The sequence below is a fragment of the Hemicordylus capensis genome, chromosome 3 (assembly GCF_027244095.1).
Source record: "Hemicordylus capensis ecotype Gifberg chromosome 3, rHemCap1.1.pri, whole genome shotgun sequence".
In the NCBI taxonomy this organism is placed as follows: domain Eukaryota; kingdom Metazoa; phylum Chordata; class Lepidosauria; order Squamata; family Cordylidae; genus Hemicordylus; species Hemicordylus capensis.
In genome coordinates this window covers 26,241,425-26,257,123 of record NC_069659.1, presented here as the reverse complement: position 1 = coordinate 26,257,123, position 15,699 = coordinate 26,241,425, and the positions used below count along the sequence as shown (strand labels likewise).

Below are 15,699 nucleotides of genomic sequence, written 5' to 3'. Positions count from 1 at the left end.
CTATCTAGAGCCAACTGGGTGAGGTGGTATAAAAATCTAAGTGGTGATGATGATGATGATGATGTAGGTGATGAACATGTGCACAAGTGTCTGTGCATTTGTGTGTCTCTGTGAATGGCTGTACATATGTTCATTTTAAAGTAAACCTGAGTACAGGCCCCATCAAAGGCAGGGTACAGGTAGAATTGTATATGTGTTTAACATAATATGTGAATGTACAGGGGTATCTCTCACATGGGCACCAGGAGGGATGGAGGGGCCAGCAAGCACTGCCCCCCTGCCACAATATGTGCCATTTCATGGGCCTCTCTACCAGTGTTCCCTCTAACAGAGATTCCCAGAGGTTGTTGACTACAACTCCCAGAATCCCCAGCTGCAATGGTTTTTGCTTGGGGATTATGGGAGTTGTAACCAACAACATCTGGGAATTCCTGTTAGAGGGAACACTGGTCCCTACCACTCGCTGCCACCACCCTTCCTCACCCCACTGGGTATGCTGTGAACTTTCCCCTCTACGCCCTGCTTCCCCCCAGTCTGAAACCCGTGCCACAACTGCCAAGCTTGGGGGCATCGCATGCCAGCACTGCTACCTCAGTAGCATGGCCTGAGAATACTGAGCAACCACCTGCAGACAGAAGGGACACCATGATGTCCTTTGCCTCAGGCAGTGAAGCGTCTTGGACCATCCCTGACCGTACAAGCATAACGAAGTGCATGTGCACACATTGGACTCAGACTGTACATGTGTTGAACATAATGAGGCGTTTCCCATGATCAGTGGGAAGCGCTGTAAGGGGGTTTGTAGGCTTAGCCCGCTCTCCCCGCAGATGATCAAAAGGGAGCCCTGGGCTGCCAGATCGGCCACTCACACAACCGCCGGCTGCATCACAGAGCCGGCGGGGGCTCCAGGGATTGTGGACCGCACAAACCCCAGAAGTTCCAGGATGCCCCGTGCGAGTGGTAGGTGTGAGTAGAATATCTTGGGAACAACCTTCGGCTGTGCTTGCGGCTCCCAGGAACTGAACAACCACCTCCAGTTGTACTTCCTTGATGTGAATGTGTGAAGCCTTTCGTTCTTTGAAATTTAGAAATGTGTGTACATTAACGTTCTCTATTATTGTCAAGATTGTTGGATTGTTGGAGGCTTGCAGCCTCCCGGTTGGGGGGTCTACTCATGTGTTGCCATGTGCCATGGCAACACATGAGCAAAAAGAGGAGGTTAACAGAGCGCTCGCTCCGTTAACCTCATCTAATGGGAGGGGTACGTAGCGAGGTTTGAAGCCGGGAAAAGCACGGCTCCCGTTGCAGTACACGATAGCCCCAAAGTGAGCTAGGCTCCCTTAGCCCGCTTTTGGGCGGTCATGAGAATCGCCTCATCGTGTGAATAGGGCTTTGGTCAAAGGTCCGTTTCCACCTGTTCAAACACTAAGAGGGAACCATGGGTCCTTTTTCAAAACTTTAGTTCAGTTGTCAAGCTTTTTTTCCTCCCACGGAGCAATTAAAAATTGCTTGGAGTCTCAGTGGACCACTTAAACTTTTCTTGTTCTACAAGTCAAAGCACATAACTCTTATAAAATAAACCAAATCAAGTGCAAGGCAAATTATAGATATTGTCGATTGTTCTACAACTGTTCGCCAGACCACCTGGATTGAGCGAGCGGACCACTAGTGGACTAGTGGTCCATGAACCTCCATTTGAGAGCTTCTGTTTTAGTGATTTAGCACATTTAGGAAGGCTGCTATTACTGTTGTTGCAAATTGTCACTCTTACAATTTATTTTTTACATAATCATGGTACTGACAGTATCCCTTCCATCCCATAGTCCTTTGACCCCACCTTTTATGAGTTGTTAGTCTTTTCTGTCCCATCAAATAAGTCGCTATGTTGGTGATGCAGTGTGCTCACTCTTTCTGTCCCATCATATGTGCATATGGATACTTGCTAACTGAGAATGACACTTCATGCATCCAATGAACTGCATTCTAGTCCATGAAAGCTTATGGTGAAATAAACTGGCCAGTCTTTGAGATGGTGCTAAACTATTGTTGCAAACACGAAGACCATTACCGCCCTGGAAGTTTATTGGCTTACACATTCACTCCACTAGGTGGAGCAATTCTAATGAAGAAAAACATTTTTATAATGAAAAGCGGCTCCATCCCATGGAAGTGCACTGTGTCAATTATAACCCCAAATTCCACTCAGTAGCCCCCTTTGGACATAGTGTGAAACCTCGGGGGCTCCAGTTATCTCTGGTTAATAATAGAACTCATACTCCGGAACATACTTCCCATCTCAACTCAACCCTTCCAGTCTCCCAAGGACTCAGGGCCGTTCCCTGTGTCCAGGTGATATCAGGTGGGAAGTGTAGGGAAACACCTGAGATAGATCATTGTCTACTTTCAAACTTTCAAACTGCCTACTTACCGCACCAGTCTGGGGCACCTCTAAGCTGGGAGGGCCAAGGCTGAACATTTGGATACACATACATATACATGCAGTGTTTAGGGCACTACTCTATACAGTTGGTGGGAGCAGCACTGTCTAGTGGAACCTTAATAATACAGGCACTGTCCAAGCATTCAGGGCAATCAATGCCCTGCTACCCAACTACACTCCACACGCAACACCTTAGAAAGGAAGCCTTGCTGGGCAGCCACACTTGCTTGGGTGAAAGGGTTCCTTGCACATGTGCCCCCTCCCCTTCTTCGGAGGGAAGCTGTCAAAACATCTTGTATGGAAACTGCAGTTAAAGGTCCTGCATACCGGGCAGCGTGCCAAGGTGTGCATTGCAGGCTGCTCAAATAACACAAGCAAATGGACAAATACAGACAGGAGATTTGTGGGGATACATTTTGTCTCTTTCTTTATATGACCGGACAACAGGAAGGTTTCTATGGACAGGGTTTCCGCAGGTTTCTGCACTGGGTCAGCACATCAGTATTTCTGCCAAATGACATGGTATCACTCCCCTGCCATGTGTGATCTTTGTTGGGAGAAACCAAGTTGCCCAGTTCCTGGTGTCACCAGGGTTCCAAGTGTTTGTGCACATACTTCTGCAGCCCTTTATTTCTGGAGACTTCTCCCACTGTGCCCTTCTTGTCATCCCATCCTTTTTGTGTGGATTGACAAAGGGGCGGGGGCATAAAACACAGTGGGAAGTGGGATTTCCTCCATGTGGTTCTCTCTCTTTACATGCATTGGAGCTTGGGATGCGGCAATGCGACGTCTCTGTTGCTAGGCAACGGAAGGAGGAGTGCGAAGATTGTGGAGGGCGAGGCAACTGATCAGAGAGGATGCCAATGGGAAGCACAGCAGGCTTATCTATCTATCTATCTATCTATCTATCTATCTATCTATCTATCTATCATATTTCTATACTGCCTGATATGTACATCTCTAGGCAGTGTACAAAGTTTAAAATATTTGAAGTTACAAATTAAAATACATAATAAAAACAATAGAACAAAATAGATATTAAAACAAGTTTTAAAATTATTAAAATCAATTCTAATTAAAAGCCTGTGAAAACAGGAGAGTCTTGAGGTTCTTCCTGAAAACAAACAGAGAAGGAGATGCTCTTATTTCAGTAGGGACCATATTCCAAGACCCTTGGGCAGCCACAGAGAAAGCCCGGTCATGGGTTGCCACCAAACAAGCCGGTGGCATCCGTAACCGGGCACAGAACTGACATGTTTCTGGGCTGTTCTGGGCCACCCTCTCTATGGTTTCTGGAGCAGCCAGAGCACAAAACCCAGGTTACAACAGCAGCAGAATTTGGATGACATGATGCTGCTTTCAACCCTGAGGTTTTGGCAGCGAAACTCACTACGAGCTGAAAGTTCATATTATGAAGTTTTGGACTGAAAACTTAGGGTCGAAATTATGGTTTCAGTCATTCAGGCAATCACAAAGCCAAACCCCTGACATAGTTGTCTCCAGTTCGGCGTTATGTACGAAGGCGGTGAGTGTCTCAGATCAGATGCATCTGTGCAGTTTCTCTGGACATTATAAGAAGATGTAGCTGCCTTCCACTGAGACAAGCCATCAGTCCATTTAGGATAGTTCTGGGTACACCAGCTCCCCATAGTTTCACAGAGGGGTCTCTCCTAGTCCTACCTAGAGACTCAGGGCTTGAATTAGGGACCTTCTGCATGTACTCCATGCACTGTGCCATATAGATATAATCCCTCTTTGACCCACTATGGGCTTGTGCCACCCACTGAGTCTGGAAATTCACTTTGGAATAAAATGAGTCTATATTCTAGAAATGGCAAACACACAAATCATATTGAAGAAGTCTAACTGTTTGGCTTGCGGTGACGACCCTATTATTGTAATTATGGGGAATAAAAAGTAACCCAAGGGTTCTTAAAGTTTGGTCCCCAGATGTGGTTGGTCTTCAACTCCTATCATCCCTATCCACAATGGCTGATGGCTGGGGATAATGGGAGTTGTAGTCCAACATCATCTGGGGACCCAACTTTGAGAACCCCTGAAGCAGCCACTACAAATCCTCTTGAAATTTTTTACTGCTTGAATATATGCCAGCAGACATATATTCAAGCAAGACCCAATTCCCTTCCCTCCTCCCAAGAGTCAGAAATATTGTGCTGAAAGAGTGATGAAATGTTAGGTCACAGGGGAGGGACTGGAGCTCAGTGGAGTGACATTGAGTGAGTGAGTGCCGTCAAGTCAGTGTCGACTCTTAGCGACCACATAGATTCTCTCCAGGATGATCTGTCTTCAACTTGGCATACCAGGGGCAGAATATGAAGTGTGGTCTTCCTTCACTTGCCACATTGTTCATTGCTCTCCCCTTTGTTCACCCTGCCCCCTTCACATGCCACTCAATAATCCACCCATTTCACTCACCACCTACCCACCTGCTGGGCCACGCTCATCCTAACTGCTAGCGATAACAGGCCTGCTTGAAGGGCTACTTGTTCTCACTCGGATCAGGGCCACACTGGCATGGAGTAGGGGCAAATGCAGCCTGATGGGGTGGGACACAAAGGTGGGGATGAGCACCCTAGTGGGGCAGGGAGGTGGCAAGCTTGGCTCCCAAGCACCTGCACATGGGTGCACTGCACACTCTCTCTCAGTGGTGGCTACACTACTGGCTCTGTGCTAGAGCATAGGCTTTGTGTACAGAAGATTCCAAATCTAGCCTCCCACATCTCCGGTAGACCTGGGAAAGGCCAGCCTTTGAAACCCTGGTGAGTCACTGCCAGTCAGTTTAAAAAATATTGAGCTAGTTGGACCCATGGACTCACTCAGGATAAGGCAGCTTCATATGTTCAAATCCTCTCCTTCCAGTCTTCTTCCCATACATTTATATCTGCATCCTGAAATGTGCTTTTCCTCCCGCCAGAGTATCCAAATATACACCCAGCCTAAGTCACATGGAAGTTGACAAGGCTGTGGAGATGGGGCTGAGAGCCTGGAGCAACGCTGCCCCTTTGAACTTCGTAAAGGCAGACTCAGGAGAAGCAGATATCATGATCTCATTTCAAAGTGGAGGTAATTGCTATAACCAAAGTTCACCATGGGAGATGTCTAGCATTTATTTGTTCTTTTTAATAGAGTAGGTCCATTTGTGCCCTAAAATAACCTGGGTAAACTGATGGAATGAATGGCTGACACCCTGACTAATGAAGCACCAGGGTAGGGTTGCCACCTGTCCCGGATTGGCTGGGATGTTCCGTAATTCCAGGGGAAAGTGGCTGTCCCATCCAGGACACTCTTTCCCCCGTATCTGGGTCTAGGTGGCCAGATTTGGCTTTTAAAAATCCAAATTCTGGCTAATGGCCCATCTGACCCACGAGTATACCCTTTAGGTTCTGGCAACTCTGATCTGGGTAGCTGTGGGCAGCACAATGGAGTTGGCAGGGTCCAGACATGGGAAGGGCTGCTATGAGCCTACCAAAGAGGCAATGGCAGTGGTGACAGCAATGCTGACTGAGCCGTGGGAGTGAGCTCTGCCACTATCAGTAGCTTCGGTGCTGCCCACCAGGGCAAGTGGACAGCAGATGGGCAGCATGCACCACCCCAAAGCAGTCCTGCACAACGCTGGGCAGGCCAATCCTTAGCTACATGGTGGGGGCAATAGAAAGGTTAACAGTATTGGCTTTGCCTGCATCCATAAATGCACACGCAGCTCTCCTGGGCTAACAGAAACTGCACATGCTCCCTTTCCTCTTCACTTCTGGCCCTGCCTTGTCTCTGACTGACACCAGTGGAAGACTTTTTCAAAAGAGGTCTACCACATGGCCTGAATTCCAAAGGGAAATCCCCAAATTTCAATAAAAGAGTAAAAATACACAGAAGAGAATGGTAGTAGTTGAAATAGATTTTAAAAAGGAGAAAGGAATTGGATCTAAAGGACAGGTAGTAGATTTGGAAGAGAGTAAGGCAGAAGAGAGATATGAGTACAAGATACTGGAAAAAGAAGAAAACCAACACAAAGAGGATGAACCAGGAGAAAATGAAGAGGAACCAGAAGGAAGGGAACCATTAAAGGATACTAAATGAGAACTCTGAGAAATGGAAGGGAAAGAAAATAACATTTGCACTTTTATCACATCAAAAAGCCTGAGAGGTCAGATGAGGTATAGAAGATATGAAAAACAGTATTAGCAGCCTCGCCCCTGAGATGGCCCCCCAAGTCACACACACCCCAAATTGTGTCGCTTATTCGGGCAACAGAATGTTGGCAATCCTACCTGGAAATATGTCCCAGAGGGCTGTGGTACCCTCAGGGATACATTTTTGGATAGCACAGAATATTTCCCAGGCAAGGGGAAACACTCTGTGCCACTAGGCAAGGGGAGGAAATTCAAATTTCCCCCCACCTCTGAGTAGCAGTGGAGTTGAGTTAGTTGAAATTTTCAGAAGCATTGGTGCTTTCTTAGTCAGGATATCAGGCAACATTATTAACTACTGGATGTATATCCATTAAAGACTGTTTTAGACATATGGCAGCCCCATTCAAATAGGGCTGAGTCAAAAAGGCGGGGGGGGGGTTGACCCAAAGCTTTTGGAGCAAGAGTGGTGTCATAATGCAACATTACTCTAACTACTACACCATCTTCCATTATGTTCCTGCACTGTATATTAGATCATGGGGACTCCTACCCATTTGATGGGCCACGGGGGACATTAGCGCATGCTTTTGCACCTGGGGATGGACTGGGTGGAGACACTCATTTTGACAACGCAGAGAAGTGGACAATGGGGATGAATGGTATGTATAAAATTGCATAATGACCCAAAAGCACCCAGAAGGGGCTGTCTGTTCCAAATGTGGTGGCACAGAGTGGACCATAAGAACAGTCCTACTGGATCAGGCCTAAGGCCTATCTAGTCCAGCATCCTGTTCCCCACAGTGGCCCACCAGGTGCCTCTGAGAAGCCCACAGGCAAGAGGTGAGGGGCCCTCTCTCTTGCTGTTGCTCCCATGAAATGCACTGACCGTTGGAGAAAAGACCCATTTGAAATTTCAGCGCTCTTGTCCCTTGTGAAGCCATATTGTCATGATACATTGCAATGTATGGAGTTTATGTCAACTGAAAGAAATCCTGCAACCCAGTGCATCCACTATGGGTGATCCTTGCCCTCTTCTAGATGCTTGCTGGCCCCTGCTTTCCTTACAAGATATAATGAATTTCCACAGCAGTGTTTTTACACTGACAGTTTGACACTGGCTTGGAAATTCTAAGAAAAAATCTCTCACTCTCTTCCTGTTCTGCATTCACAGTGACCATGCATTCACAGAAGTAGTAAAAGAGAAATTTAAAGGCGATTTGAGGTGACCTCTGAGAAATAGGATCTCATGCAAAAGCTTCACAGACCAGCAAAGCTCATTTTGCAACAGCCCCAATGTTTATTATTATTTTATTGACTTATTTAACATATTTGTATACTGCCCACTATCAAAGTCTCTAGGCAGTTTACAGTAATAAAACAAACCAAGAAATTTTAACAGTTAAAACATTTAAAAAATCAGATTAAAATACCCATTAAAACTATCAGACAGTTAGAAAAAACTATTTTATCCAGTAATCTTTTATGTTTTGTTGTTTGGAAGTTTGTCCCAGTAGGGATCTTGTCAAGAGTGTATGGGATGGAGTCAGAAAGAAAATGGGAGAAAAGGGAGAAGAAAATGGATGTTAAATCTGCATAAGAGTACATTGTATTTGTTAGGGAAGCAGCTATAAAACACCCAAATAAAAATATTATTAAGCCTGCAGTACTCTCTTGAGCAGTGAGTAGCCCTCATGGCAGCATTGCGGAAGATTTTACTAGTAAAGTCCAGAATGGCCTCTGGACCGGTCCAGAGGCCATTCTACAGGCCTCCGGACTGGTCTGGACATGGGCGGTTTGGGGTTCGGCCAGACTGGGGTGGGAGTTCCTTTAAGGGTGGGGGGAGGGTGTACTTACCCCTCCTGCTGCTTTCCCCCCTCCACACTTTTTTAATTAGCAGTTGGGGCGGCAGGATTCCTCCCTGCCGCCCCTTCCCCCACTCGGCTGCAAAAGGCTTCAGGAAGCCTTTTGCGCATGCGCACGTTGTGTGCACACGTCACATCTCTGCGACATGCGCGCACGTAGCCACACACACACGCACAAAAGGCTTCCTGAAGCCTTTTGCAGCTGAGTGGGGGAAGGGGCGGCAGGGAGGAATCCTGCTGCCCCAACTGCTAACTAAAAAAGGCGCGCGGAGGGGGGAAAGTGGCGGGAGGGGTAAGTACACCCTTAAAGGAACCCCCACCCCAGTGCCAAACCGCAGCTTCACTAGATCACTGTGATCGCTTCACTGTGCACATCACTAGATTTTACCATTCTGGTCCCTCCATCTCTGAAAGGGGGTTGCAGAATGGAAAAGATGCACAAATAGGCAGCCAAAATGACCAGAGGAGCAAAGGGTAAGGAGGAGTGGCCAACCTGACTACAGGTTGTTGGACTACAACTGCCATCATCCCCATACACAGTTGTCACTGGGTATGATGGGAGCTGCAGTCCAACAGCAGCTGGGGAGCCTCAGGTTGGTCATCCCTGGCCTAAAGCACTGTAAATGCTTTAATTTAGCAAAACAGTGACTAGTGGGGGTCATGAGAGATATTGACAGCATCATGGATGTTGTGGAGTAAGTGCATAGATAAACGTTTTTCTCCTCCTTTCATAATTCTAGAAATTGGGGTCATTCCACTGAAAATTATTAGCAGTTGATTGAAAAGAGAGAAAAGAAATGTCTTCACATAATGTATAATTAATTTAAAGTATTCACTGTCAGAAGCTGCTGTGATGGCTGCTAGCTTAGAAGGTTAGAAAGGGTTAGACAAATTTATGAGATGAGTCTATCAAGTAGAGGTGTGCATGAATCAGACTCTGTGATTCATTGGAGCTCAAATCAAATGGCAGAATTATCTTTGTTGAAAACAGCTGGCTTAGGTGGGTGTCTCAACAAATCACCCCCTAATCACTCGAATTGATTTGAGTGATTCGAGCACCATTTTGAGGTCCATTTTTCTGGATAGACCAGTCCTCCAAGGCGGGCAGATGCTCCAAGTCTGGAGTGGAGGGCTTGTCTACCCACCAACCCCAATTGGTAGACCAGCTTTCCCTGGGGGAAATGCCATTTTGAGGCCCATTTTCCCCTCTCTCACTGAAATTGGGCCCTTTACTTTGAAGGTGATTCGATTCAAGGCTGGATTAAATTGCAAATCTTTACTATCAAAGCAAGATGAAGTTGCCTTATAGTTGGATCATTGCTCTTCCTGCTCCAGTATTGTTTCCAGCATTGGTCCCCAGAAGTTATTGGCCAACAGCTCCCTTTGCCCCCAACCACAGTGAGGCTGTAGCTTGGTGGTAGACCATGTGCTACCACCAAGTTCCCAGGTTCTGGCATCTCCAGGTAGGACAGAGAAAGACTGTTGCCTAAAATCTTGGAAAGCCACTACCAGTCAGTGCAGACAATGCTGAGCTAGAAAGACCAATGGTCTGATTCAGTATGACGAAGCTTCCTATGTTCTACAGTGGACTTTGAAGAAATCCATTTGAAACCCTGGAGTGCTGCTGCCAATCAATGATCTGACTCTGTAGAAGGCAACTTCATATGTTCACAGATAAGAAACTCCATCCTATTGTGGCATACATCTGTTTGTCAGAAGCTAAATGGGGGAACCTACAGATCTGTGTATTCCACTTCTGTTCTGTCCAGAATGATATGCTGTTGTTGAAGATATTGTTTTGTATTGTATAGGATTTAACTTATTTACTGTGGCTGCTCATGAATTTGGCCATGCACTTGGCTTAGCCCATTCTACTGACCCATCAGCTTTGATGTATCCAACATACAAATATCAACATCCATTTGGCTTCCGTCTCCCCAAAGATGACGTAAAGGGGATCCAAGCACTATATGGTAATGACATAAGAGTAAAGTACTGCTTATCCATCCTCTAATTTTTTACATTTCTAATATTCCTATTTTATTTTATTTTTATATTTCTTTCATTGATTCCCCCTCTGTTTTTCCCCTGTCCTATTGTGTTTGAATACATTGTTATTATTTATCTGGAATATTTTAAATACTGTTTTCCAACAGTAACAATAACAACAACAGTACTGAAAGCAGCGTATATAACAAAAGGAATGAGAGGATTGTTCCTTTTCGGTATCATAATCTACAAGAAAATGCAAGAGACACTGGGGTGTTTTGATAATTAATATTGCATTGCATGGATGCAAGCAGAATTAATATATGACTACTTTTGCTATGCACAAGTTTGGAGAAGCTTAGAGGTAGGTTCACAAATGCATTTAATGAACTGGTTACTCACAATGGTTACTCATTAGAATGTATTGGTGATCTTTCTACAGACAGAATCGTATTCAAAACAATTCACATATCAACAAGCATTTCAATAAGATATCAATATGCAAAGAATAACTCTCATCACTCTCAGCTGACTGACTCTTTTTAAATATGGTGGTTTGTGTTCATATTGGGTGGTATCAACATTCTACCTGCAGTGGTTCATCCACAATGTCTGCTTCACACATACAAATCATTTCTTGATGCTAATCATGCATGTATAAACGTTGTCATGACCCAAACCTCAAGCAGCAGTAATGACTTGGACAGAGATGGAGAGGAGTCATCCAAGTTGGATGAACCAACACAATGAAGGATTTTCACACTAAGACTGAACCTGACAGGAAGGAGCCCATCCAACTTAGAACTCCTGAATTGGGCCCTTGAAAAACAGGGTCCATATCCAGACAAAGTGCTTGTGGTGCTAATGTTGCACTGATGTTATGCAGCAGGGGTGACTTCTATTGATCTCCCCTTCCTTCTGAAGTCCACTATGACTGCTTAAAATATGTCCCTGAGGGTTGCACAACCCTCAGGGACATCATTTTGGGTCTCACAGTCAGTTTCAAAGAGAAGGGGAGAGTCATACTTGTCCCACAGCATCAGCACAGTGTAAGTGCATGAATGTTTCATCAGGCTGGATGTTAGCCAGCATGCCCTGAGCTAGACTCCTCCAAGGAACTGGCTCCTCCATGCCAAGAACCTCGTGATCCCCAGTTCCCACTTGCCAACACAAGCAACACACCAGATAAAAAGTGAAAGAAGCAGGAAAGTGCTTAGCTCCAGGTCTGAGAACTGTACCCTTTAAGGTCTCCACTTTCCCACTGGGCTGGAGAGGAAAGCTGTCAGGAAGGGGGAGAGGGTAGAAAGGGCTAGGATGGGTATTATTGTACATATTATTGATGAATATTATTGTCAAATATTATTTGCCTACATTCTCCTGCCTTCAGTTCCATTCCCTTACTTCTGTATAAAACATGACTAATACAATGAATGTTTATATATCGCTTTTCAACAAAAGTTCCCCAAGTAGTTTAATAGATGTAAAAATAAATAAATTTAATGGCTTCCTGTCCCCAAAGGGCTCACAATCTAAAAAAGAGGCATAAGACAGACACCAGCATCAGCCACTGGAGGGATGCTGTGCTGGGGATGGATAGGGACAGTTGCTCTCCCCCTGCTGAATAAAGAGAATCACCACTTTTAAAAGGTGCTTCTTTGCTCAGTTAGCCAGTTATAAGAGACTCTGAGGCTATTCACATGCATGTACAAAACCAGGCTAAGGGTGCCCAGCCCAGTTTTGCACGCAACCCACCTATGACCTCCATTGAAAATAGGGTTAGGAGAGGCGATCTGTCCGCCCAAGGAAGGCAGACTGTTCATGTGCAGGGAGGTAAGTGCTTCCGGGCTTCCTCCCCACAAACTGGGTAGTCCTTTCTCACTGGTCATGAGAAAGGGCTCACTCTGTTGCGTCTCTTATATCCCTTTTTAGATTGTGGGTCCCTTTTGGATCAGGGAACCATCTTCTCATTCTTTATGCCACGTAAACTGTTTTGAGAACATTATCATTAAGGGTAACATGTAAATATTCTGAATAACAAATAAGTAAATGATCTAACTGACGGAACAGAGCATATTTACCCCTTCTCCATATCCTGTCTCTATAAAGTGCACCACACAGAAAGAACAAGGCGCAATGCATGTGCATGAAACCATCCTTACAAGTTTTCTGCATCTGCTTACCTATGTATAATTAGATAGGAGAGCGAAGGTAAAACTATCTACAGTTTTTCATGAACAATTCTGATTTCATCGAAAACACCTCCCTTTTTTGGCAATTGGTCAACACTGAGGTGGGTCTCACGATTATTGAGACCCGCCTCCAGAGGGTTTGTGGGAAGAGTGGGCTAAGCCTTCTCTCCCCACAGACGATCATTGAGCCCTCTCCAGGCGGCCGGATCATCTGCCCACACGACTGCCAGATCCGTCACGGAGCCGTCAGGGGCTGCAGGGATCGGGGCTGTGTGGCCCTGGAAGTCCCAGCATGCTCTGCGCAAGTGCACAGAGCATGCTGGAGAGACCCCCCAATGCTTTTTAGCCTCCCAGTCGGGGGGTCTCCTCATGAGTTGCCACAGCAACACACGATCATAGAGCCCGGGTTAGCGGAGCGCTTGCTCCGCTAAACTGGGCTTAGGAGAGGGCTCTGTAAGCGGGTAACCCACTTGAGTGCAAGCCCAGTGATTCTCACTGTTGCCAGAAAGCGGGCTAGGCTCCCTTAGCCGACTTTTTGGCGATCATGAGAATTGCCTCATTACTTGTTAAAATTTTTAAATTACCTATTTTTGACATGGCCCACATATGCACTCCCTTTGAATTGCCCTCATTTGCCCATAGTGATATAATCACATACCAAATCCCATTGGCTACAGAACATACATAACACATGGTCCCTGATTGGCTGGGGTTACCCATGTGCCTAATCCAAGAAGGTGGGGGGGATAAGCCAAAGTGGGGAAATGGCCAAAAAGCAACAGCAGCCAATGCTAACAATGGGTCACATGCTCCATAGGAGTTTTATGCACTGCAGAAGCTGCTTCATCTTCCAAATGCAAGTTGTGCTAGAGAGCACTAGCACAAATGTTGAAACTGCAAAAGGGAGCTGTGTGATCACACAACCATTATTTCCAATTTCGCTGTTTGCACAAGTGCACTCTAGCACAAGCCTTTTGCATTCTAGCCTTTTGCATTCAGAAGACATAGCAGTGTCTATGGTGTGCAAAATTCCCACAGAAAACTGTGCAGTATGTCAGCCACCAGCACCAAATAGAGTTTTTATAAAGGTGAATATTTGAACAAAGTGGGTTATTTTTAGAAAGACAATACTCTGTCTTCTATCTGGGAAACAAAATATTCAGCATTGGCCCATATTAAATGATGCACACTAGAGTTTACAACAACGTTTAGGCAGAATTCTGATAAAAGGGAAATAAATCAATATATGAATTAAATGTAATTCTCATAAAAAATTCTCAGTACTCTTAAAAATAGATGGTGTACTGTATTCTAGGGCCACGACAATCTGGATCCAGGATACCACAAGTACCTCATCAGCCTCTTCCCAAACCACCAACTCCAGCTGATCCAGACCACTGTGACTCTAGATTTTCATTTGATGCTGTCACAATGCTGGGGAAAGAACTTCTTTTCTTCAAGGACAGGTAAGCTATACTTTTATCAAACCTGCCATAACAGTATATTAGTAGTTTCATTTTTCAAAAGCAACTTCAATTGAAAACAAAACAAAACTTTCTCCCAGTGATCAGTTCCAAATATGGCCATTCAACATAAACTTCCTCTTTTGCAAAAAATAGAACATAATATTTAGGAATATTGTATTGCTTCACGATGTATTGCTTCACAAAAGGATGTTCCTTTTTCTGCTTCCTGTTTTAGAATGATTTAGATTTTTCCCAAATGTACAGCTCATGTCTATAAGAGACCACAGATGATCAGGGAACATTTACTTTTGTTAAATGTTAGGTGCGCTAGTAAAGCTGATTAATCACAGTGCTTTCGGTATTTCCCAGTCCTTATACATACAGGTCTTCTTCTTTCAGTAAGGTAGTTTGCAAACTCAGGCCCAAATAACGACATGACACGCATAGTTGGAAAAAACTAGGGCCACTTTATTGAATATTTACAAAATCTGCAATGAGGAATGTTAACTAAAGTGTGGGTATCCCATATGTGGGTCAATCTCATTGGAGGAATACCCACAGGAGGGCAAAGGGCCAGGCTTTATTTGACTTGGTACCCATGACATTCAAAGGTACATTATGACTTTCAAAGGTACAGAATTACTTGTGCTTCCAGTTGGCACATTTTTAAAGGTAAAATTAATAGATATTTGCAAAAGTTATGCAAAGCTCTTTGTCTGAACTTACACAGAGGTGGCAATTATAGGGTTGCCAATTCTCTAAAGCTATTCTTAACAATATTTTCCCCCAAGATTTTTTTAAACATTAAGCCATTAAAATCTCCAGGTTTATAGTTTCAGTAGTCACTTGGGGATTCATGCCACATCCTGGAGGGTTGGCAACTCTTGATTGCATCCACTTGCAGCCTCAGAGTCTCCATACCCATCCTCTGTATTACATTTAGTATACTGCCCGAAAGAACCCACATGTACATTATAGACACTTATGCTCTGTCTACACAGTCAGGGAGGCTCTGAAGCAAATTCCCCAATGGTATGATCAGAGCCTAAACAGCTTGTATGGAAGCCATACAGCTTGTATGGAAGAAAACACAGGCCGCATTCGCATGTAACATGAAAGCGGAGGTCCCTTCACCTCCGGTTTTGGAAACTGCATGTCTGAATGCAGGCAACTGCCTATCCATACATAGATTGTCCATATACAGCTGAATGCGGACATCTGCCTATCCATATTCAGCTTGTATGGAAAAAGACACGTAAAATGAAAGTGGAGGTCCCTTCACCTCTGGTTTTGGAAACTGCACATCTGAATGTGGGCAACTGCAGTTTCGGCAAAAAAATGGGCCTATGGTTTCCCTCCTCACACAGAGAAGTGTACCTTCAGTTTGTAGTGAGGTCCGTTACCTGGACCTCCAGTCCCACGGTCCCAGTGTTACACCCAAACACTAGCACCACAGTCTGCCTGTTTCCCAATCGGAGTTGAGGGAGGAAGCTTCTCCCTCGCTGGAGCTATTGGCTATGCAGGCTGTCCTTTATGAAAGAAGGAAGCCTGCGCAGCCAGACTGTTGAGAAGGAGCTTTCCATTTTGTCCAAATATGGACAGGAG

General features: G+C 45.0%; 1 protein-coding gene across 1 annotated transcript in view; it reads left to right on the top strand.

Moving 5' to 3' along the window:
• The window catches only part of MMP20 (matrix metallopeptidase 20), a 51,412-nt gene that overhangs the window by 15,753 nt on the left and 19,960 nt on the right, over positions 1-15,699 (top strand). The window contains exons 3-6 of the mRNA XM_053310869.1: positions 5,376-5,524; positions 7,122-7,247; positions 10,262-10,423; positions 13,944-14,094. Of these exons, the coding sequence (XP_053166844.1) occupies positions 5,376-5,524; positions 7,122-7,247; positions 10,262-10,423; positions 13,944-14,094 (588 nt within the window). The remainder of the gene's footprint in view (positions 1-5,375; positions 5,525-7,121; positions 7,248-10,261; positions 10,424-13,943; positions 14,095-15,699) is intronic.